A 24,313-nucleotide genomic window follows, 5' to 3' on the forward strand; every position below is an offset into this window, starting at 1 on the left:
TGTTTAAAGATTATAAACTAGATTTATTGTAAAATAATAATAATAATAAAAATAATAATAATAATGAAATATATTACGTATCAATTTGTTATATTTATATATTGTATTATTTTGTGTTTTCAGCACAATTGCAAAATACAGTAGAGATGAATTGGGGAGAATGGGGCTAGTCACAATACTTATTAGAATATTTCTCAAGATGAGTCAATTTTGTTGTCAGAATTCTGCAGCAGTGTTGCAGATACAGGTACTGAACGTTTACACCGTTAATTCAATATTAATAATAACAGTAATAATTATGGGCCATGTTGTCTCACCATGTTACTTACACCTGCCATCAAAAAACTTATTAGAGCAAAATGTGCACAGTAAAACAATTATGAAAACGCTGCTCAAGAAAGATTTATTATTACGATCAAAGTTGAAAAAAAAACTTATTATTTTTGTGGAAACCATAATTTATTTTTCAGAATTATTTGATAAAGTTTAAATGAATAGCATTTATTTGAAATGGAAATCAGTGTAAACGTTCCTGTACTGTCACTTTTAATCTTTGCTGAATTATTAATTTAACATTTAATCTATTATATAAATACAGTATATTTAAAATGCATTAAAAATCAATGTGACAACTTGCCCCAACCTGTCACCGGAAAACAGTTCAGCTCTTTAGTTAAAAGTCCCCTTATTCGATATCTACTTGACACCTGTCTGAATGTGTGCTATAGATATCCAACAGCTACAGAATAAATATGATGATAGTCTAATTTTAGTCTAGAGGACCGAATTCACCCCCACACACAAAATGTAAGACATCTTTGAACTATATGTTTGAAACCAACATACAAACCACAGCTAGAGCAACATGCATTTGTGTAATTGGACTTGTTTCTGAGATACAGCCTTTGTGACAACTTCTCAGTGTGACAACTAGCCCCGTTCTCCTTTATACAGAGGTGGAAGTGCGGTGCGAATCAAAACAGGCTAATGAGTGTTTTTACAGCAAGTAAAAAGTCTTGAGGTTTTTTTTTTTTTTTTTTTTTTTTTTGCAAACAATGGTCTTAAAGATGAAACCTCATTATACATGTCCAAAGCATAAACGGATCAGGACAAATGTGGCAACAAAGTTTCAACTCGGGCAACATTCCAGCAGGTCTGATGCAACAGGGCTGCAACAAGAGTTACATCTCCATAGTGTAATATAGTGTCCTTCCTCGTCGCATGTGGTTATATAGTGCTTTACATGGGTCTCTGTGCTTAGATTTGTACTTTGATATACACCCAGTCTGGTTTTGGCAATCTGGACCCAGTTTAATAATCATCAGAATTTACTTACCCTCTACATTTCAAAAGGAAATGCATTTCTAAAACGCGAATGCAGTGAACTTTAATCGAGATCAAGCGGGACATGACAAAGTTTTGCCGACTGAAATGTGGACTCGAGGTTGAAGTTCGGACTGAACTTGCTCCGTTAGTTTGGACTCTGTGCTAAGGGGCGCGGCGGCGGATGGATACGAGCTCATGTGATGCGGTTACTGTTTGGTTTGACGTGATACTCCTCTGTTCTCCAAAACTTTTGAACGATTTATCGTGTAACCGATCAGCCTCGACATCAAATGAAGAAGAGTGAGACAATGTTCTACTAAATTGAAAACGTGAGCTCTTCCACTGCGGTTTACTGCGCTCACAGAAGCTCTTCAGACCGGATCACCTCAGCACGATGGAGTAAGTGTCAACTTCCATTCAGACTTTTATATGAGCTGCAACTTCCAGTGACAGAGTATATCTCAGTTTAACTAGTTTTCAGAGTTTCTAAAGTACAACAATAACTTGCAAAAATTGTATAGAGATGCGGTTTAATCATGACGTTTTGTTATGAAAGTGCACTTAAAATTGCTTAACTGGGTTTCTTCATATTTTCTGTACTTTTTAACAAGCTTCATTTTGAATAATGTAATGCTCTATTTTTAGGCTCCTTTTGATGCCTTTGGGTGGGTTTCTAAAACAATATCGTTTTATTGTTTTAAATTAGAATAACTTACCATATAAACAGTATAAACTACAGTACAAAGTTTTTTTGTTTTGTTTTTTAACTGTAAAACTTTTTTGTAGTTAATATTTTAAGACTTTAACCTTTGTTTCACATTTGGCACTGAACTTGACTAGAGAGATCATATTACAGAATAACAAATGAGCTCTAGCAAAAGGTCAAATTCAGATTAAAATATCTAGATTTATTTTATATTTAAATTATAACAAAATATTGCACTCCATCCTATTAATTTAGTCAGTTTAGGTTAAAATAATAAATTTGTGTAATTAATCTTTTTCACGACCCTGTGTTTTTAGTATTAAAAAAAGTGAAATTCCATAAAATGAAATGTTTGAGCTTGTGTTTTGATTTAAATTTCTGACACCTGGAAAGCGGAATTAACAATTGCATTTTATTTTTTTTTTATTTTATTTTTTTACATTTTCATATAGGTTTCAGTTTTTCGCATCTCTTTCCTGTATGTGGCATTTCTTCGATTCTCATGCATTGTACGCAATTCACCATTTCAACCGGAATACAGCAAATTGTGGCGGCATAGATTATTCCCAGGAAGACTCCCCTCATTTGCACAGCCGGCTTAAGAGCTCCCTCTTTCCTACTGGCTAACGAAGGCCAATCATAGGTGGAGGGAGGAGTCTGCACAGACGTTGGACTAAATTGGTAAGCAGTACGACACTTTTATTTTGTCCGACTGTTGGTGGGAACCGCACTGCAGCGTGTGTGTTAATGGCGTACAGTAAGTAAAGCAAATATTTTGGTGATCCACATTGTTTCATCTTTTTTTTTTTTTCGCTACTTACATAGCTTAACAGAAAAATATATAGCTATTATTAGACCATTTGCGCAACCATGCATGTTGAAAATATTTCATTTGTGCGTTCATAAAATGCTGTTGAATAAATCAGATTGTTTTTTCTCTACAGATTGGATGACAAAAACTTTTGACGCTTACCCAAATTCAACTTCCACGGAATCCTCTCCTGGTTCCTCTATCCCACCTTCACCTCTGGAGCATGATGTCCAAATGCCCTCCGACTTGGAGGTTATGACCACTCTTCTTAAAGAAGAACTGGCTCAACTGGAGGATTATTACCTGTATGAATCGGCACCTATGAAATTGGAGAAATGGCAAAAAAGTGACAAAAGCTTGCAAGCTATGGCTACGCAGTCATACTATCAGTTACCCTGCGCTTCGTACAATGTAAATCAATCTGAAACAAATCCCAGGCTGGTTTCCCTAGCAACTGGAGATCTCGACCTGAGAGGCTTCTGTGGGGGCTCCATGAGCCGACCGAAAATGTCTCGACCCGGCCCCTACAGCTACATTCGGACACACTGCAACAGCCAAAGAATATCAACGAATGGATGTAAGGATGTCGAAGTGTTTGAGAAGGAAACGTGGACTTTCAAAGGGACTCATTCAGGTTACGCAGAGCTGGCTTTTGACCAGTGCTCTGTCGACAAATCCTTCGGAAAGAGCCACGCGAGTGCAAAGAAGGTTCGAGAATGTGCCATACTGTTGAAGGAAGAAGAAAAAAGTTGCTTTACGGAAGACGTGCTTTACCGAGCAGAGATGATGAGAAGTTATGATCTCGGCGGGACACTGGAGCCCCACCACAGACGGGAGGGCCAGAGCCATGGGATGAAGATGCTCGGCCACGACGGGATTGCCATGCCCATTTTGCAGTGTGCCGAGAGCGAGAGCTGTCCGCCGTATAAACAGTCCGAAGTAGCCGAGTGCTACTTTCATCAGATCACTGCCAATTTAGAGCCATATAATGGCTTCATGAATGAAATCGATCAGCCAATCAGAACTGGGGCTGTTGATATCCAGAATAATGACTACTTGCACCACGAATGCCTTGGGGATCAAAGCTTTGAATGTCTGTCCGGAGACAGTGTTGGGTCCTCTTTGGAGTTGCCCCTCCAGAAACCACTACAAAGGTCACGGGAAAGTCAGTGTGTATTTAAGCCAGATGTTAAAGTAGGTTCCTTGGAGAGAAACCATGGAGAACGCAAGCAGAAGAAGAGGGATCAGAACAAGTCTGCTGCCCACAGGTACTGTACCCACTTCGTTTTTGGTGACTCAGTCAAATGAAAGTGCTAGAATATTGCATGTGTTAATAAAAAGCAAGCATGTTTGCTTCAAATGAGCAGAAAAGCTGAACCATATTATTTTATTCCACAAATGTTGCCAAAAAACAATAGGTACCGTCAGCGTAAGAGGGTGGAGCAGGACTGTTTGGAGGAGGAGCTTCATGGTTTGGAAGGGCGGAACAGAGAACTTCGGGACAAAGCAGAATCTGTAGAGAGAGAGATTCAGTATGTGAAAGATCTCCTGATTGAAGTCTACAAGGCTCGCAGTCAGCGCTTAAAAGAGGATTCCAGTGCCTAAACCGTCTTTTACCAGCATTTCACTTATACCAGACTCTGACAGCATGTTTTTATGCTCTAAATAGTTAGTAACAAAAAAAAACAAAAAAAAAAACAAGAGCTCATGTATTAAAATGGTTGTGTTTTTCCAAAGCGAAATCCGCATGGTTTCATGAAACTGAGAGCATATCTGAAGCACTGTGATGATAGCCTTGAACACATACTAGCTTGGTATTTCAATTTACAGTGATATATTTAATGAAAAGCTGCCCATCTCAAGGTTTGACTGAATTTCTTTCTTCACAATCTGTGCTACTTTTATTGAAAAATATTCTGTACAGGCTTGCTCCATTCTTTATTTATCATGGAAAATCAGCACAACATGAGAATTTGTAATAATGTAGCGACATGGTCAAAATTCTTACTATTGTAATAATGCAAAACACTGCAATGTATAATGTCACTACCTTTTTTGTTGTCTGTCTTTTAGGTTTTATATTTTCTTGTATTTTCTTCTATTTCTCCTTTATTTGTGAAATATCTCATGTAATTATATTTAGAATACGGGAGAAACAGCTTTTGAAGTTATAATTAAATTGCTTTAAAATATATTATACATGAAGGTTAGCATATTAATGACTGAATTATTTTTTATGTTCTTTTTTTTTTTGCCTCAGGTATGGAATGCATGTCTAATACATTGAAAAGCATGATGGGTTACAATTTATTGCATGACCCAAAATATGAAATGAATGCTTTTGTGCATTATGACAATATGTAGAATTTTTATTTTGCCCTTTTGTTTTATACTCATTAACATAGTGCTTTAAAAAATATGTGCTTTGTTTCTTCTTTTTAATTTAGAATTAATGTATGTAATAGGTATGAGATATAGATTGTTTTTATGCTGGTTTGCGGAAAACAATCACTGTCGTTTGCTACAGGATTTAAAATTCTGAAGAATTTGAACGATTTCAACTTATTTGAACAGGTGCACATTACTACAGTAGTTTACTGTGCCTCTGAAAACAGACAAGAGTAGCAAATCTGAATGCATTTATTTCTGCAGGTTCTAATGTGTTTCAGAATCTACCAACACTTGATTAATAAATACAAATTATATTGTGCAGTAATTCTTATTTTTTGGTTGATTAAAATGTCAATAAATGATTCTTAAATATTTTACGAATATTGTGATGGATAATTATTGCGCTTGTTTAAACACGCAAACATTATGATAATAATACTAATAATAAAGAACAGTTTATCTAAATAAACACCACTCGGGTGGGGTAAGGGGGTGGGTGGCTAATTTTTGACACGACATTTAGAGACAAATATCTGAAACCGATCAATTTTTGTAATGTAGCTATGTGACCTGATAAATTCACCAGTCGATCTTTTCTCCTTCATTAGAGTTTTGCATTATTAAAGTATATTGTATTTATTATTAGAGTATAATTTTAACTTTTGTTAGAATTTATTATTATTAGCTATTATTAAATTTTTCAATACTCAGAATAACATGCAATAATTTTCGTATTTGAGCCGAAAATTGACGGCAAACCGCTGTCGAACTGCTACTCTTTTAACAAGCTACTGATTTTATATAACCCATTATAATTATGATTTCCCCATCAAACTTCTAGCAGGTTAGACATGTGGCTGCTGTAATGTGTGATGTGGCCTCACGATGGCATCAAAGGAATAAATGAGACTGCAGGCAGCGCTCGTGCTATTATTTTTGGCGAGAGAACCCCAGCCGCTTTATTTCAGCTTACATCACAGCGCTCACAGCCTACATCCTGTATTACAATTAACTGTTGATAGAAAAACATACAGTTGCAGGAAGAAATGTGTGAACCTCTAATTTAGAATATATTTCTATAAAAATCGGTCCTAAAATATGATCTGGTCTTATACTAATACAGTGTAAAAATATATATTTCGAATTATAACTATTACTATTACTTGATATTACTATTTACCATCCATTTTTAAGTGTCAATTATTTCAACCCTGTTTTTTTTTCCAATTCTTTTTTTTTCGTGTAGATAAATGCAGTGTTTAAATATCACGCATGCAAATAGCACATTTCTGTATTTTTCCACGTAATAATTCGTGACTGTAAAAAAGCTAATCATAAATCTCCAAACGAGAAGTCTTTAATTCAGCAGATTTCCATTTAAATGTGGTCATGTAGAAATTCCATTCATTTAAATTCCATTCGTTTAAACTCTGATTCAGAGATTTTTCAGTTTCTGAAATTTGTATGAACTAAACTGGTAATTAAATAAAGAATAACATATGAAATCATGAAAAATGATATTTTGGAAACAACATTTTGTAATAATTATTTAAAAAATATTAATATGTACTTAAAAATAGCTGGGACAAGTTTTCTGGCCCTGGGGATCACAAGATGGCCCCGACCGATCCATTTTTTCTTTCTTTCTTTCAATTATTCCAACTAAACTGAATGGTGCAATGTCATCCTGTAAACGAATAGCTCATATTTAAATATATTATTTATTAGTTCTTAATTGGGGTATCCTCTCCTACTTGTTTAAAGCATTGTTAATCCCTACAGTCTGTTTGATACATAATCATACAAAAAAGAGAGAGAGAGAGAGAGAGAAGACAAGCACTACACTCATTGTAAATAATTGCAGACATCCCTATTATTGCTTTTTAATCCGGAAGATGAAAAAAGTATTGTACAAGCCGTAACATGCTAGTGGAAGAATATATTCACATTATCTTTGAATAATATGTCTTTCCCCCAAAATGCATGAGTGTGTGTTAAATATTTTCCGTCTAAGAAGAACACAATGGATTGTTTTTTAATATTTCAAAATCATAGCCCCATTCTTCATGTTTAATTCAAGCACAGCATTCACAAGCAATGATGTGATTAAAATCAATATTTTCTTCCTGGAATCTTTTTAAGCCTTTGGTGGATCGCACCTGCCGTCTTTATTTCCAATACCGGAATTCCTTTCAGCCTTTTAATAGGCAGTGTGTGATGTGACTTCTGAAGAAACAGAGCTGGGAAATGCAGAACGGAGAAGGATGTGCGTGAGAAGCTGAGAGGCGTTACCTTGTGGCCCTCAGGGCAAAGGGCATTTCACTCAGCACTCTCTTTACCTTCCAGCTTATCATGCTTGAAGGAATATAAGAAAAACAGTCTGACAGCACTGGCATCGCTTCAAAGAGTGTGTGTTCGCAGGATGAGTAAAGTACATGCGCATTTAGACACACCCCACACATCTTTCAATAGAAGGCTGCTATTGCCTAAAGTAAAAGTGATTCTTATCTAGGAGTGGTGGAATTTGGCAAGGGACAGATTTCACTCTTAAAAAGAAATGTTCTTTACTGGCATCTACGGTCCCATGAAGAATTTTTACATCCATGGAACTGTTCCATTGCACAAAAGGTAAAATGGAAACAGTAACAACAACAACAACAAAAAAAGATTATCTAGATTATTGTTATAAATGTTCACACAAACACAAAATGGTTCTGTGGCATCAATGCAAAACTTCATTTTTAAAACCGAGCTCCAAAAATGACAACCCTGTCATCGTTTACTCTCCTTCGTGTCTTTACACATCTGTAGAATTTTATTTCTACCGTGGAACACAAACTGAGAAATTTTGAAGAAAGGGCTGGTTGCTGGATGAAAAGATTAGATGCAGTATATAAACGATAACTAAAAATACCACTGCTTTTAAGCATCAAATAGGGCACAAAAGCACAATTAAAATACAGTACATGCATCATTAAACTGGTCTATATCAGTGGCTCTCAACTTTTTACATCTCTCGTATTTGATACAGTTCAGATTGTGGATCTCTTTTCTAACAAGTTAATGAATCAGGGGAGTTAAATAAGGTAGACATACAAAATGTGCAGAGCGTTGGATCCAGTGGGACTGGAGTTGACAAACACTGGTCTATATATTTCAATTGAAGTCACACATCAGCTTTGCATGAGTAACAGAGAAAAAGTCATTAATCTCTGAAATGTTTCCCCTCCAGCCGTGTCCGGATCAATGAGTTAGTGAGTCACTTAAGAAGCCGGATCAGTCATCTCTCATGAACTCTGCAGGAACTTTCTAAGTAGAGCGAGGGCGGATGTCAAGATTTTCAGCGTGTAATGTTTTAATACCAGTCTTAAAGCTATTGTACGACTTCTGAAGACTTGAAATATCACTCAAGTCATATGAATAACGGTTATGGCTATTGTTTTGTCATTCTGGTCGCCCTGCAGCCTCTTTTTATTGCTATTCTACAAAAAGCAGATGGGGATTCTATGAAATATAGCTTCACGTTCCACAAAAGAACACAGGTTTAGAATTACATGAAAGGGGTGTATATAAAAGATTTTTCATTTTTGAAACGTTAAAATATAAATTATTATTACATACTTGCCTACACAGAGCACATACAACACAGACAGCAACAGTAGAATGTAACCGCTTTATTATTTTCCCCACAGCATGTATATATGTAACAGAAACTGTGCCTATATCCATAGAAAGACTCTCTTTTTTTACTCTCTCAACAAAGCAAGCAGATAATTACACTGGTATCTCATCTGTACAAACCTGCCCCATAATGCCTCTGGCACAGAGCGGTGCAAGAGATGACTGATAGGAATCCAAAAACTCATAATTTAAGTTTATGAGAACTCCTCTTCCCAGAGTAATGCAAAAATAACTCCCAATACCAATAATACAAAAATCTCTTCTGTATACGCAAAGATAATCACAGACGTGGCCAGAGTTATCACAAATCTTTGACATTTTATGACCAAATACTTAATCTGCAATATTCTACATACTGTTTATTTTCACACATTATGAACTGGCAAGAAAAAAAAAAAATAGCATTCTCATTTTTGTCCAGTAATTTAACACATATTAATTAAAAACTAAAGAAAAAAAATTTTTAATTATCATGAGGATGTTCAATTCCAACTCACATACACCCATTACCTGATATGAGTATTTATAATTGAAATACATTTAGATAGACGAACACAAATGTCTTAATTCATACCCACTCCCCTATATCTATTTTGTTTTTGAAACCATATATATGTTAATACATATTAAAAAAACTAAACCATAAAACTAAACTAAAACATACTATGTACTGTAAGATGTCTTACAATAAAACATAAATGAAGCCCTAGATATATCATAAACATACAGCACCCCCATTATATCTAGTATACAAGAGATACGTTTCACCCTCGCTGTCTCTGTGTAACATTAACAGCGTTACATGCCCGTTGATTTAATAATGTAAAACAGAAAAGGAGAACAATTACAAAACATGAATTCTAAGATATATTAAAGAATATTACCATTACCTATTACAAAAAATATGCTAAATACCATGTTGTTGGAAACCCCTTACAGTCCCTGATACACAGAACAAATAGGTTTCATTGTGTCTGAGAGTTAGACACCATTAAAAAGAGCTTTAATCAGGATCACACTCATGGCTCTGTATTATTTGTATAAGTGGAACCTCATTATTAATCACAGCCAGTGTTAAGAAGCTTTTTTTTTTTCTTTCTTACATAAGCACAAAATTTAATGAGAATATTTTAAGCATCTCACCTCAAACACTAACTTGCAATATAATTTCTAAATCAAATCATCAGAGAACAAAGTTCCTCTTTGTTTTCATACCACTCTAGCAAATAAGATATCGATATAGACATATAGAGTCAGTAAGATTTTTTTTTTTTTTTTGAAAGAAGCCTCTTATTCACACAATGACTGCCATTATTAAAATTTATTTAATTAAAATAAAACAAAATAAAAAACTAATAAACAAAAAATAATAAAACTGTGAAATACTATTAAAATTTTAAATTACAATTTTCTACCTTTTTTCCTATTTTAAAAACGTTAATTACTCCTGTGATGGCAAAACTGAATTTACAAATTTTTCAGCAATCTTCAGTGTCACATGAACCTTCTGAAATCATTCCAAAAAATAATTGCTTATTATCATCATCATCAACAGTTTTTGCTCTTTAATATTTTTGTGGAAACCTTTACTTTACTGTTTTGGGGATTCTTTAATAAATATAAAGTTCAAAATAAGCTATTAGTTGACAGAGAAATATATTTTTTAACATCCCCAATTGCCTTTACTGTCACTTGTGATCAGTTTAATGCATCCTTTCTAAATTGATCTATTAATTTCTAATAAAATAGAAATAAAATAGAAATCTTACTGACCCCAAATGTTTTAATTTGAGAATAAGAATACACTTGCAATTTTGCAAAAAGGAAAATAACACCAGTAATATTTATATATTTTGCTGTAAGTGTTATTAGGAAACATACATGTATATTATTGTGCGTAAGCAAAATACAACAACTGCTTTTTTTGTCAAAATCTTGTCTTCTAAAATTCAGAATCATAAAAAAAAAACTCTCAAAATCAATAAGAAAACAATTCAGTTCCACTTTTGACACAGTTACTGCATTTTGCCTTTGTACACCAATATACATAAGAATTACCATCTCCTCCGTATCAAAACTATTTGCTCTTGGAGCAAATAGGAATGTTGGCATTTGACTCGCAGGTCTTACCACACTTTTATTCCTTTTTAAACATTTTGCTACTCAAATGTAACTAACAGTGGAAGTTTCACAGAAACCAGCTAATGGGCAACCATTGTGTTTTTGCTCCCCACTTTTCACCTGAACATGGAACAAAATCTACAGTTGCATAATACATAGCTTTACCTTGACTTGAAGACTATCCTCATCCTCCTTTAAGTAATGTGTGTGTGTGTGTGTGTGTGTATACACATACACGAAAAGGAGTACATATATGTACATTTTGTCTTCAATGGCAAGTAAAAGCTTGTATTCACTCAAAAACATTTACCGTCAGTTAACAGCACTGCCTGGCTTGACAGAGAAAACAACTCTTGCTAGAAGCAGCCGCTCCTAAATCATGTTGTTTCTGGCCTGTAAATAGAAAAAAACAATTCAATAATCACGTTTAGAATTGCTGTCATGAACAAAATGAGTTATGTACCAGGTTAAAACTATCTGTTTAACACCATTTCAAACATGATTCTCTGCAGAACATCAAGATTAAACGTGCCTAACACCTTAATTTAATTTGCCTGAAAGGTTGCTTGTTCACACAGATTCAAATCAATAGCTCTTTTCATCACACTGAAGCAACCCTGATCTTCTATGGAAAAAAAAAAAAGAGAGAAAAAAATCCTACTCTAGTGAATCATGTTGGCCAGCTGCAGGTTTGTCTCTCATTCTCACCGGAGCGTGTAAATGGCACTCCATTTGAAGGAGACACTCTAGCGTTTCCATCATCTGCTCCTTGCGAAGGGTGTGCAGTCTGACCCGTCCTGCAGACTCGCACAGCTCCAGCTCACGCACTGTGTGGTTAAGAGATACTGCCGCACACTGCAGCGCACTGAGCCCTGCAAAGCAAATACCATGAATCCATGTTCTTAACACATGGTAGAAATACGCTTTTGATTAGTCATTGCTTTCATCAAAAACAAGCTGAATGTGAAAGCACATTGATTAAGCCAGGGTCTAAAATTAGCACAGTTTGACTGCTTACTTTACCAAGAACTACAACTTACTGCATAGTTTAAATTGCACGATGCATTTAGTTTTATACAAGACCTGTAATAAAGTAGTCATATATAAAGTTAAATATATAAACATATCTCACTGTGCCACTTTTGAATTTATGCTACCAAAAAACAAAAAAAAATCTCAAATTAACATGATGTGATTATGTATGAAGTGTATAGACAAATTATATAGATTTACATAGGCATAGAGACAAGAAATCTATGTGTGCGCTGGGCAACAATTACTTTTCATCGCAATTAAATCACAATGAATTGCATTGTTATGCACAAAACTCAAAATATATTCTAAAGTATTGAGCTCTTTTTTTCCCCCATTTAAAGTAGGCCTACTGCTATATGAACAAAAGTGTAAATAACATTTGGTTTGCAAACACTTTAAACAAATAAGGTGCTTTTTACAGCAGTGTTACGCTGTTATGCTTAAGAGTCCAGAGCCTCGATCATAACATTATAACAGGCACCGTCCTATTAGAGACCCGCACGCAGGACCCATTGCAGCAGAGTGCAGCATGGGACAACACTATGTGTGAGTAGGGGGAGAATAATTAGGGTGTGCTCACACTAGGCAATCTTAACCGGGCAGGAACGTGTTTGACCCCCAACACCCAGCTCGTTTTAATAGTGATTGCTCCATTTAGCAGTCCATTGCTTGGTTGGAAGAGGTGGGCCAGAGAGTGGTTCAGTTATACATAGATCAGTGAGTGTGAGCGCTAACCACGCCGGAGTGCAGATCTTTTGATATGTGCTACATGATTGCGTGAATATTTCTGAGAGGCAAATATATGGTATGTAAAGCAATATATTGTGGAAGGGATGTATGTTACCACGTCCCATATGACTCAAAATAATAAACCACAAAGTTAACAAAATTATTCACTCAAATGTGTTGAGCGAGAAAACAAGTGTATGTGCACCAATAACTGCGCTTTGTATCTGCTGATTGCTGATCGAGATTTACATGCTTGGCTGACTGACCCTGTATACTCTCATTCATTTCATTCACGAATGAGATGTATCAGTTCATTCAACTCTTTCACCTACGAGAAGATCGTATTCGTTCCCTACATTCACAAGTCACATGCTCCGTCACATCTTGAGTAACACTTTTTGACAGGACGTTCACAGAGCTGTTCACTAGCTGCGTATGCGCTGCGCTCACGTGCTACTGTGGGAGGAACTTCATTGAACAAGAAAGGAGTCTTTTACGGTCTATGTTGAGTGGATTACGTAAACGAGAATGATTCGTTGACTTAAAGATTTGTTCACAAACGAACCATCATAGTGCAATTACCTATAGCCTATATTAAGGTTACCATACGAAGTTCTAAGTAGCAATGTAACTTCCGTGATGTCCCCGATGCACGGGGCGGGTAAAGAAATTTTACTTTATTTGCGGGGGGAGGGGCAAATAATTTAATAAAAGCGGGAACCCGCGGGTTGGAAAAAACCCAGACCCGCGCAATCACTAGTGCAAATACACACACTATTTATTATTGATAGTGTTAATTAACATTTACCAATACATAATTAAATTGTATCTGTGAATATAATTTAATAGACCTGAGCTAACAATGAACAGTTGTAATTGTATTGATTAATAAATCCGATGCAAGATGAACATTCAAAGACACCACATTCATCTTTGTTAGGATAACATAAAATGTTATTTTATCATGAATCTAGGAAATCCTAATATGCTTTCTAACAGCTTCATGTGGAAGTAAACATATCAATTTATTTTGGATTTAAGCGCATAGTTAAAGTTTCACTTTCACCGTGACTAAGCTGATAAATGTCATGTTTACATTTAATAATCGTAATACTGTATGAGTTTACCTTACAAATCCAGTCTCTGCATCAGTAGGAAAGCGATAAAACAAGCTTCCCTTTCGAAAGGGAATTTCATGCAGTGTCCTCTAGAGGGACTCACGAGAGAGAAGGATGCGCTCACAGTTTGCATTCCCGGAACTACTAGAGCAGAGGTCGGTACTCTAGTTTTTGTCAACTTTTGCACGAATGCGTTGCCTCTCGGGGGAGTTAAAGAAGCTTAATTCGCATTAAGCTTCTTTAACTCCCCCGAGAGGCAACGCATTCGTGCAAAAGTTGACAAAAATTTTTTTTACATTTGCTGCGGTTTCTGTTCTTGCCTGATTCTTGAGGCAATTTAGTGTTTGAACAGGGTGTGTGAGATGTGATTGCATTGAGAATACCTATATGCCTGCTTCTCTTTGAGAATTTAGGGCCTCTCATCCCGGGGAGCCGGGGGCTGCCGAGGCAGTTAATAAGGCAAATCATGGGGATTGTAGGTGGGGCAATTAAAGGAATCTGACAAGGAGTGCTTTCTCTTTTGGAATTCTTTTTTGTTTCTATTTATTTTGCAGAATAGGAACTGTGTATGATGTGGGATATCTATATTATTGGTGAAGGAGGCTCCTGACTTGGTGTAATAGCAAGTTTTTTTAGTTGTTAAGCTCTTGTTTGAGCCTCCTCATCCTCTCAGCCCAGGTACGTGTATTTAGGTTAGCATGGTTTCTGCTATGCTGAGCACTATTTTGATTTGCAGTTATTTCAGGTTGGGATGCTATCTGTGAGCCTCACTGGTCAGCTGTTCTTTAGCCTGGTAGCTTCCCCGTCCCTTTGAGGGTCGCTATGCTGAGACCACATTTCCTAGTGCTCTCTCAACAGAGCTCTGTGGCTGTTTGGTTGTTAAGCTCGTCTGGGCCTTCTTGATAAGTCGCTCTTCAGGTCGAGCTTTTGATTACTCCTCTCACCTGAGGGGCCTTCATACCGATTATGACACTTAGGAGCATGGTTAGTACTCCTAGCTTAGTACTCTAATTTTTGAGTCATTATGCAGTGTACTCCACTCCCCAGAGCTCTGCTTAGACAGAACTATTTTTAAGTAGGCTCTATCGTGAGCCTCACTATCTGTGTCTAGAGTGTAGTCAGGTCTCCTCTCATTTTAGAGAGTCATTATGCTGAGACCTCCACTATTAAGAGCTCCTTGACTAGGGTTGGGTGTTGTTCGGCTTCCTCTCATTTAAGGGAGTCATCCTGTTGAAGCTTCTGCTCTTCAGAGCTCTGACTTTGGCAGTGATAGGAGTTATAGGCTCTTTCTTTTGAGCCTCACTGACTGCCTCTGGCGTCGAGTGTGGCTAGGTTTCCTCTCATTTTAGGGAGCCTTTATGCAGAGACTTCCACTCAAGCTCCCCTACCAGGATTGAGCAATGTTAGGTTTCCTCTCATTTTAGAGAGTTATCCTGCTGAAGCCTTCACTCCTCAGAGCTCCGCTTAGGTAGTAATTTAAGTTGTAGGCTCTTCCTTTTGAGCCGCACTAGCTGCCTCTGGCACCGAGTGTAGCTAGGTATCCTCTCGGTTTAGAGAGTGGTTATGCTGAGGCCTCTACTCTTAAGAGCTCCTAAACTAGGATTGAGTGTTGTTGGGTTTTCTCTCGTTTAAGTGAGTCATTCTGCTGAATCCTCCGCTTTCCAGAGCTCCACTTAGACAGTTCTATTGGTATGTAGGCTCCTTTTTTGTGAACCTCACTAATTGTCTCTAGTGCTGTGTGTAGTCAGGTCTCCTCTCGTTCTAGAGAGTCATTATGCTGAGCCCTCTACTCTTATGATTTGTTTCTAATAGGGTTGAGTCATGTTAGACTTCCTCTCATTTAGGAGAGTCATCCTGCTGAAGCCTAAGCTCTTCAGAACTCCGTCATTGGAAGTGATATGAGTTTGTATGCTCTTTCTGTCAAGCCTCACTAACTGCCTCTGTCGTTGAGTGTATCTAGGTCTCCTCTCACTTTTGGGAGTTGTCATGCTGAGACCTCCACCCTTAAGAGCTTCCCTACCAGGGTTGAGCATTGTTAGGTCTCCTATCATTTTAGAGAGTCATCCTGCTGAAGTCCCCGCTTAGGCATTAATACGAGTCATAGGTCCTTTCTATTTGAGCCTCACTAACTGCCTTTGGTGCTTAACTAGGTCTTCTCTCGGTTTAGAGAGTTGTTATGCTGAGGTATCCACTCTTAAGAGCTCCTAAACTAGAACTGAGTAGATTTCCTCTCATTTAAGGGAGTCATTCTGCTGAAGCTTCCACTCTCCAGAGCTCAGCTTAGTCAGTACTATTGGTATTTAGGCTCCTTTTTGAGAGCCTTGCTAACTGTCTCTAGTGCTGAGTGCTGTTAGGCTTCCTCTCTCTTATGAGAGTCATCCTGCTGGAGCCTCCACTCACAGTTAAATGAGTTTGATGGCTCTTTCTTTCAAGCCTCACTAACTACTTCTAGAGTTTAGCGTGTAGCTAGGTCTCCTCTAGCTTAGGGAGTCGTTATGCTGAGACCCCTACTCTTCGATTTCCATACTCTGGTGGGTGAGTTAGTCTATGACGATTAGAGCTTGAGCCTGCCAGTAATGCCTAGTGTTTCACTAGCAGGGATGCTATTCCTTGAGTCTTGATTTGGGGAAACAACTACCTGGGGGCACATCCCTCAGCATGGCAGTGCAGGCATTTCATTCCCTTAGCGCTGTCTAAAGGACGGTGCGTGGAGTTCCTTTTCGAAAAGGAATTTAAACAAAATCAAATTCAAAAAACCCATTCTCTCTGGGACGACACAACCGCAGGTTTTTGCCAACAAAGTGACATCATAGCTCCACCACTCTATAGAAAAGCTTAAATTTTCTAGTGAAAAAACTCCTAAAACCAGCCTTAGCTGATTGATTGCTTTGGCTGTTCTCCCAAGCTGATTTTTTTTTTAGCAGGCCAGGCTGGTCTTAGCCGGGTTTATTTTTTACACAGAATCAACTGGTTTTAGCTGAATAAGAATAGAAACATGCTAACAACATGCTACTAACTTGCCAATCATGCTAGAAAATGTTAACAATATGCTAGAAACAAGCTATTAACAAATTGTGCTAGAGATGTGCAAGTAACTTGTTAATCATGTTTAAAAAGGTTATCACCCACGACAGTAACATGCTAATAATGCTAGAAACACGATAGCAACGTGTTAAACATGCTAGAAACATGTTAATAACATGCTAATCATGCTAGTAACATTCCATGCCAATCATGCGAACAACATGTTAGTAACTTGCTAGTCATGTTAAAAAAGGTTAACACGTTAACAACTTGTTAAGGGGGGGGGGGGTGAAATTCTCATTTTCCCTCAATATCCTGTTAATCTTGAGTACTTATAGACTAGTACTGCATCCTTCATAACTCCAAAAAGTCTTTAGTTTTATTATATTCATAAGAGAAAGATAGTCTGTACCGATTTTTCCCGGAAAAACACGACCGGCTGGAGGCGTGACGTGTGGGCGGAGCTAAAGAATCACGAGCGCCAGTAGGCTTTTGCGTTGAGAGCGTTTGGAAGTTGTGACATTACCTTGAGGAAAAAAAAACATCATCCAAAACAAACCATGGCTAACAGTCAGATTCAGCCGTTTATTTATGATCCAGAATCAGATCCCGAGGCTGATGCTCTGTAAAAATAAAAATTTTGTAATCTGTGCAGGGTTGTCTTGCCCTGGCAACCAAAAACACACTTCTTTTGTGACTTTTCGCGACGCTCTCGCTCTGATCAGTGAATGAATGTCTGTGCTCAGCCTCTCAGTGCTCTGCTATACGGGAGCGCACACTCTTCCGGCAGAAGTGCCCTTAGGACCCATATAAGGAAATTCCACTCCATCTAACGTCACACAGAGCCATACTCGAAAAAAAACTTTCCGAAACTTGTGACAAACCGGAAGGAGTATTTTGGGAACAAAAATACTCCTTCAAACGTACAACTTAATTTTTGAAACTTTGTCCATGTTTAGCATGGGAATCCAACTCTTTAACAGTGTAAAAAACTCAGTATGCATGAAATAGCATTTCACCCCCCCTTTAAACATCATGCTAATAACACGCTAATAATGGTAGAATCATGCTAGGAATGTGTTATTAACTTGCTAATTATGTTAACAATGTGCTAGTATATTGCTAATCATGCTAACAAACATGCTGGTAGCTTGCTAATAGTGCTAACACCAATGCTAGTAAAATGTTAATCATGCAACATGTTTGTTCCTTTTTAATTATGATAACAACATGATAATCAAGCTACAAAACATGTTAGTAACTTGCTAATCATGCTAGAAACATGCTACTAACATGTTACTTGGGCTAGCAACAGGCTAGTAACATGTTAATCATGCTAAAAACGTTTTATACCTATATGTTTTTCTGATAGACTGTATTGACTTGAAACCATTCAAACTTTAATCTTTAAAACTTTAACTTTTAAACTACTTCAAACTGAATATTTTCAGACTGCAAGCTTTTCAAACTTTTTCAAGCCAACTTAAAGTTTGTTTAAACTTAATTAACTAATGTTTACTAATAGAACCTTTAAAAGGGTTACCAAAATATTTATAACTGGTACATATTCTTAATTTACTGGAACAAAATGTATACTCTGCCAACAAACGTTCAACTACTAGCTCAAATATTTAATTATTAAACCAAATCACTTTAGGTCTTTCCTTTGTAATGCAAATTCTAATTGCAAAACATGTTCAAATGAGTCACCTCTTTCACAATAGGGTAATAAAATAAGAAGTTTGTGACTAGTACTGCTGGATTCTTCACCAGCGTAGGCAGCAGGAATGCAGCCACTGCCTTACTGCAGCAAAACTCAAAGGATTTGGAAAATGCGAACTTGGACAATATAAAAACAACTCAGCTGATTGTTATAGAAATCAGCAATAAACATGTTTTACCGTTTGCATCTCTTTCCTCCAAATTAATATATATGCCATTTCTCATCAAACTTTTCAGGACCTGTCAAAAAAAGATATTTAAAATATGAGTGAATTTGTAGAAGTAGGAGCAGGATATGTATGTTAATACTCCAGCACCACATAAAGATTTTACCTCCAAGACTCGAATATATCCATTCTCTGCACTGAGATGAAGACATGTTTTCCCATATCGATCCTTCACATTGATATTTGCACCAAGTGACACCAAATCAGCCACCATGAAGTGTTGATTCTTTTGTGCAGCAAGATGAAGGGGAGTCTGGGAAGAGAAACAGGCCCATGCAACATTTATGTGTGTTTGTCTAGTGACTGACACTCAGAGAATATGCATGTATGATTGTTTGTCACCTTTCCCTCTGAATCTTTGATATCCAGTTTCTTCAGAGCTGCCATCCTTCTGGCAATAACGTACACAAGAGATCTCTTTCCCTCCTCAACAACTTGGTGTAAAAGACTGTGGAGAGAGAATGAAAGCAGTCACTTTTCACTGCATGATCAGCTCACCTTGCAATGTCATAGAATTGCTAATTGTAAACAGCTGCGTTCGATGGGTGGAGTACTACAGGTCTATTCCTCTTTTATAGAGTTTAAAAACACAGTCAATTCAACCGGTGTAGTCTTTCAGGATGTTTGTCAGGTCTGTGCATGCAGCCATTACCAACAATTGTTCGAGTCACTTAATGCAAGAAGGTTTGTTTGAAGACCCTCTGTGAAAATCTTTGTTGGAACTGATATGCTTCAGATTTCAGCTGGGTTCCCATTAATTTATTTTAGTCTGCTCTGCTTGAGAACTTAATAATGGGGTTTGTCATAAAGTTGGAAGTGGAAAACAAATGCAGCTGCTTATTGAGCGCGACAGCAACGATGGGAGACCCACTTTCGTTCTTTCTGTATTTCATAAAAAGTTTCAAATGAAAAAGGTGGCACTGCAAAAAGTACCCTAGTAATTCTTGGTACTTGAAGATTATTTTCAGAAAATGTGTGCATTTTCTTCATTTTTATAAATTACAGCCGCCTATGAAAGATTAGTCATTAGGATCTGCATGAAGAAACCATTTGCAACGGCTTCAGTAAATTCTTGAAGTACAGAAAAATTATCTTACATCCTTCCGTTTTTGTCTACAGCAAGAAGCTCTTGGTCCGATATCTCTTTCAGCAGAGTCTCCTCTCTTTCCAGTTGAGTCCAAAAGAAGGTCACACCGCTCCACTCTTCCTGCTGAGAGTATGGCCATAGTGGATAGTTCATCTTTTGAGAAGAAACCTCCCAGACATCTGGGTTGGGACTGGCGTTTAATGAGTCTTGTGGAGAGGGTACCTGGTATTCGTATGAATTGGCAGGAGAGCAGCTCATTCCATATAGATCATCATACCTGTACTTATCTGACTCATAACTACTATAGTCTTCCTGATTCCCGAAGAAGACATCAGCACCCTGGCTGTAAGTTGGAGATGGGTAGAGGCTGGACACAGAATGAACAGGGGAGGTTGAGGAGGGTACAGAGTAGCTTGGAGACAGAGGCATCTCATTCTCCTGGCCATATGTGTTCATGACACCTTGTGGAGATGCATCTTCAACCCAGAACTTAGAGTATGAACCTGAAGGGCTTTTATTTGGCGATCTGTTTAACTGACAGGTCTTGAGATCCTCTTCCAGTACTTCTACTATAATTGCAAGCTCATCAAGGCTTTTTGTTTGATGTTTTTTCTGTAACAGACATGAGAAATTCATCACAGCCTGTCTTTGTAATATCAATAAAGTTGCCAAACAAGAAGCAAGTTTTGCAATGGCAAAAAAAAAAAAAGAAACACCACTCACCAGGAAACGTCTCTGGTTTCCACCTGTGTTAACTCGTTTCTTCTCCCCTTTGGACCAAACACAGTGCTGATTAGAAACACAGTGAAGTTAAAATGATTATGCTGACATTTTATATTTCTTAACCTCACCTTTAGAAGCTTTTGAAAATTTTCCCTATAAAAAGAAAGGATCAGAACATAAAGAGCATGCCTCAGTAGGACCATTAAAGACTATAAGACAAAGAATCATACCTGCAGATCTTTTGGGTCAATACCCTTGGCTATCTGTATATTTCTGAGCATGTCCCGCACTGGCATTCTCACTCGGACTCCAACATACTTCTTTTCAGAAGTAGACTTGTGTTTTTTTGGTCCTTAAGGAACACAGGCTTATTAGAGATGCAGCAGGTTAACTAATAAACTGCATCCTTCAATATAACACAATGCAAATACAAACCTTTTAATGTTTTCCAAGTCATATAGCAATATATATATATATATATATATATATATATATATATATATATATATATATATATATATATATATATATATATATATATATATATATATATATATATATATATATATATACATACACACAGTACAGACCAAAAGTTTGGAAACACCTTCTCATTCAAAGAGTTTTCTTAATTTTCATGACTATGAAAATTGTAGTCACACTGAAGGCATCAAAACTATGAATGAACACATGTGGAATTATATACATAACAAAAAAAGTGTGAAACAACTGAAAATATGTAATATTCTAGGTTCTTCTTGCCTTATAAATGGGGTTGGGACCATCAGTTGTGTTGTGCAGAAGTCAGGTGGACACACAGCTGATAGTCCTACTGAATAGACTTTTAGAGTTTGTATTATGGTAAGAAAAAAGAAGCTAAGTACAGGAAAATGAGTGGCCATCATTACTTTAAATGAAATTAATTGAAAGTGTCCCCAAGTGCAGTCACAAAAACCATCAAGCGCTACAAAGAAACTGGCTCACATGCGGACCGCCCCAGGAAAGGAAGACCAAGAGTCACCTCTGTTGCGGAGGATAAGTTCATCCGAGTCACCAGCCTCAGAAATCGCAGGTTAACAGCAGCTCAGATTAGAGACCAGGTCAATGGCACATGGAGTTCTAGCAGCAGACACTTCTCTAGAACAACTGTTAAGAGGAAACCGTGTGAATCAGGCCTTCATGGTAGAATATCTGCTAGGAAACCACTGCTAAAGAAAGCGGCATGCTATTCCATCCGGATTGTGTTTAGTTGGACCATTTATTTTTCAACAGGACAATGACCCCGAACACACCTCCAGGCTGTGTAAGGGCTATTTGACCAAGAAGGAAAGTGATGGGGTGCTGCGCCAGATGACCTGGCCTCCACAGTCATCGGACCTGAACCCAATCGAGATGGTTTGGGGTGAGCTGGACTGCAGAGTGAAGGCAAAAGTGCCAACAAGTGCTAAGCATCTCTCGGGGAACTCCTTCAAGACTGTTGGAAGATCATTTCAGGTGACTACCTCTTGAAGCTCATCAAGAGAAAGCCAAGAGTGTGCAAAGCAGTAATCAAAGCAAACGGTGGCTACTTTGAAGAACCTAGAATATGACGTATTTTCAGTTTTCACACTTTTTTTAATGTAAATAATTCCCCATGTTAATTCATAGTTTTGATGCCTTCAGTGTGAATCTACAATTTTCATAGTCCTGAAAATAAAGAAAAACATTTGAATGAGAAGGTGTGTCCAAACTGTCTGTCCTGCGTGTATGTGTGTATACAACTACACAAAATATGTAAACTATCAAAATGGTACAGACAAGGCAGCTAAACACTATCTCGGCCCAACGGAGAGATAATCATAAAACCGATTATATCATCTCAAACCAGCACATCAACTCCGGCTTGTTTTAACCGTTTCCCCCAAATAACCTATAGGGATATCCGAGAGATTAATCTTCTCCTGGACAGTGTTTTGGAGAGAGTTTGTACCCACCTGTTTGACTGCTGTAATTGGCTTTATTGCCCCCTGACGTTTTCTGGCTCGGTACCGGTGGATTCGGTCCATTTGCGTTTGAAGGAAGTTCGGCTGGCAGCGGTGACCCGTTGCACGAATAGTCGCGCTGTTCGGTGTGTTTAGGTGGCTTCTCGCCCCCTGTGGCCTTTACCTGACTGCTCACCATCCTGATACCTGGTTATAAAGCTGAATATAAAAGTGCCACGCGTTCGGAATGTTATAATAAACGCAGAATGGTCGAGTAATGGGCTGCTAACCTGCTAGTCCTCATTCAACAGGTGTGTCATGTCAGCTGCGGTTTGTTTTCATTACCTGATTTTAGGAGGCGGGACAGCCACAGCATATTTAACTCACGAGTTTTAACATGCGAGAGAACAGTGAACCCATGTGGACCAAAGCTGTTCAGTCCATGATGTAGGCCATTTATAATAACATATAATAAAGAAAAGAAACAATCTTAGCCTAACAAAAATTTAAATGTTAACAATTGCTATCTAAATATCACAGTAGGCTACTACAATTTATTCATTTATATATACGTGAATACATTTATAAATGTATACAATTTACACATTTATTCTGTAAGTATAATTTATTTCAATCTAATGCACATATTTAATTGTTATTCCAGAATAAATTAATATACACTATTTAAACAATATTTTTGAATTCGTAAAAGTTTTGAACAAACAAAAGACTCAATAAACCAGAGATATGAATCCAAATGCTGACAAACTGAATAAAGCGTTTTTGTTTATCATTTATTTTTTATGTCATTTTCATTGGCATAACCTAGCTTCCACCGCTGTCGCTCTCTATCGCTCCATTAGATCATACTGACATCTACCGATGACACACGAACACACACTCCCTCTAAAAATATTCCGTTCACTTTTTATCAGTTAGTCCCTGAGATGCTGTTATTATAAATCTAGTAGGCTAGCTACTGTGATTAATACAATACCAACAATACTTACAAGTAATTATTTTCATATTTATATTCATATTTATAGGCCATTATTTACGTGTTGTTTGTTTTCCTGCATGCGTCACAATAGGTTATATTTTAACACCATCACACAATTTAAGTTATAAATAATAATAATAATAATAATAATAATAATAATAATAATAATAATAATAAATTGTTTTGTTAGTTACAAGCAACACGAAATAGTCAGAATGGCTATATAGTAGGCTAGCCTATATGTCAGACGGCAAGAGACAAGGACATTTGTAAACATTTGTAGATAACACACCGGTAAATACCATATCTGTACATTCATTACAATTATATATATATATATATATATATATATATATATATATATATATATATATATATATATATATATATATATATATTCATTCTATAGCCTATAGGCTACCGTACTGTGTTATCCCTATATATTTCTGCACTCATGCATCATGCATTCTGCATCATGTTTGGAGAATGTCTTTCTTTTGCACTGGATGCTCCTTTCGTCGAGTCAAATTCCTTGTGTGTATAATAGGTAATAAAGATTTTTCTGACTTCTTTCGTGCAACATATGCTAATTAGTCTAATATGTCAATGTCAATTAGCTATAATTGAGCGTTTACACGCGAAGTAGGTGAA

At 37.0% G+C, this 24,313-nt stretch overlaps 2 protein-coding genes across 5 annotated transcripts; one reads left to right on the forward strand and one right to left on the reverse strand.

Annotated features, from left to right (window-relative positions):
• The first annotated feature begins 1,196 nt into the window (after nt 1-1,196).
• atf5b (activating transcription factor 5b) lies at nt 1,197-5,606 on the forward strand. 2 transcript variants are annotated; one of them, XM_026282563.1, is made up of 4 exons: nt 1,197-1,725; nt 2,485-2,789; nt 2,977-4,111; nt 4,262-5,606. In XM_026282563.1, the coding sequence occupies exons 2-4, from the start codon at nt 2,780-2,782 to the stop codon at nt 4,446-4,448; spliced, it is 1,332 nt and encodes a 443-aa protein (XP_026138348.1). In that variant the 5' UTR covers nt 1,197-1,725; nt 2,485-2,779; the 3' UTR covers nt 4,449-5,606. The 2 variants fall into 2 exon arrangements, with proteins under 2 accessions (XP_026138348.1, XP_026138350.1); XM_026282565.1 differs by having other exon boundaries at nt 1,203-1,725; nt 2,485-2,713.
• Nucleotides 5,607-10,591: 4,985 nt separating this feature from the next.
• On the reverse strand, nt 10,592-23,017 carry LOC113115176 (NF-kappa-B inhibitor zeta). Of its 3 annotated transcripts, none has more exons than XM_026282566.1 (10): nt 22,675-23,017; nt 20,932-21,053; nt 20,830-20,854; nt 20,702-20,748; nt 19,989-20,590; nt 19,234-19,339; nt 18,998-19,144; nt 18,844-18,904; nt 11,698-11,908; nt 10,592-11,429 (listed from the first exon to the last, which is right to left on the reverse strand). In XM_026282566.1, exons 1-10 carry the CDS (start codon nt 22,859-22,861, stop codon nt 11,414-11,416), a joined length of 1,524 nt encoding a protein of 507 aa, XP_026138351.1. In that variant the 5' UTR covers nt 22,862-23,017; the 3' UTR covers nt 10,592-11,413. The 3 variants fall into 3 exon arrangements, with proteins under 3 accessions (XP_026138351.1, XP_026138353.1, XP_026138352.1); XM_026282568.1 differs by having other exon boundaries at nt 11,745-11,908; nt 22,675-23,016; XM_026282567.1 differs by lacking the exon at nt 20,830-20,854 and having other exon boundaries at nt 20,702-20,767.
• Nucleotides 23,018-24,313: the final 1,296 nt, after the last annotated feature.

Source organism: Carassius auratus, chromosome 15 (genome assembly GCF_003368295.1).
Source record: "Carassius auratus strain Wakin chromosome 15, ASM336829v1, whole genome shotgun sequence".
NCBI lineage: Eukaryota > Metazoa > Chordata > Actinopteri > Cypriniformes > Cyprinidae > Carassius > Carassius auratus.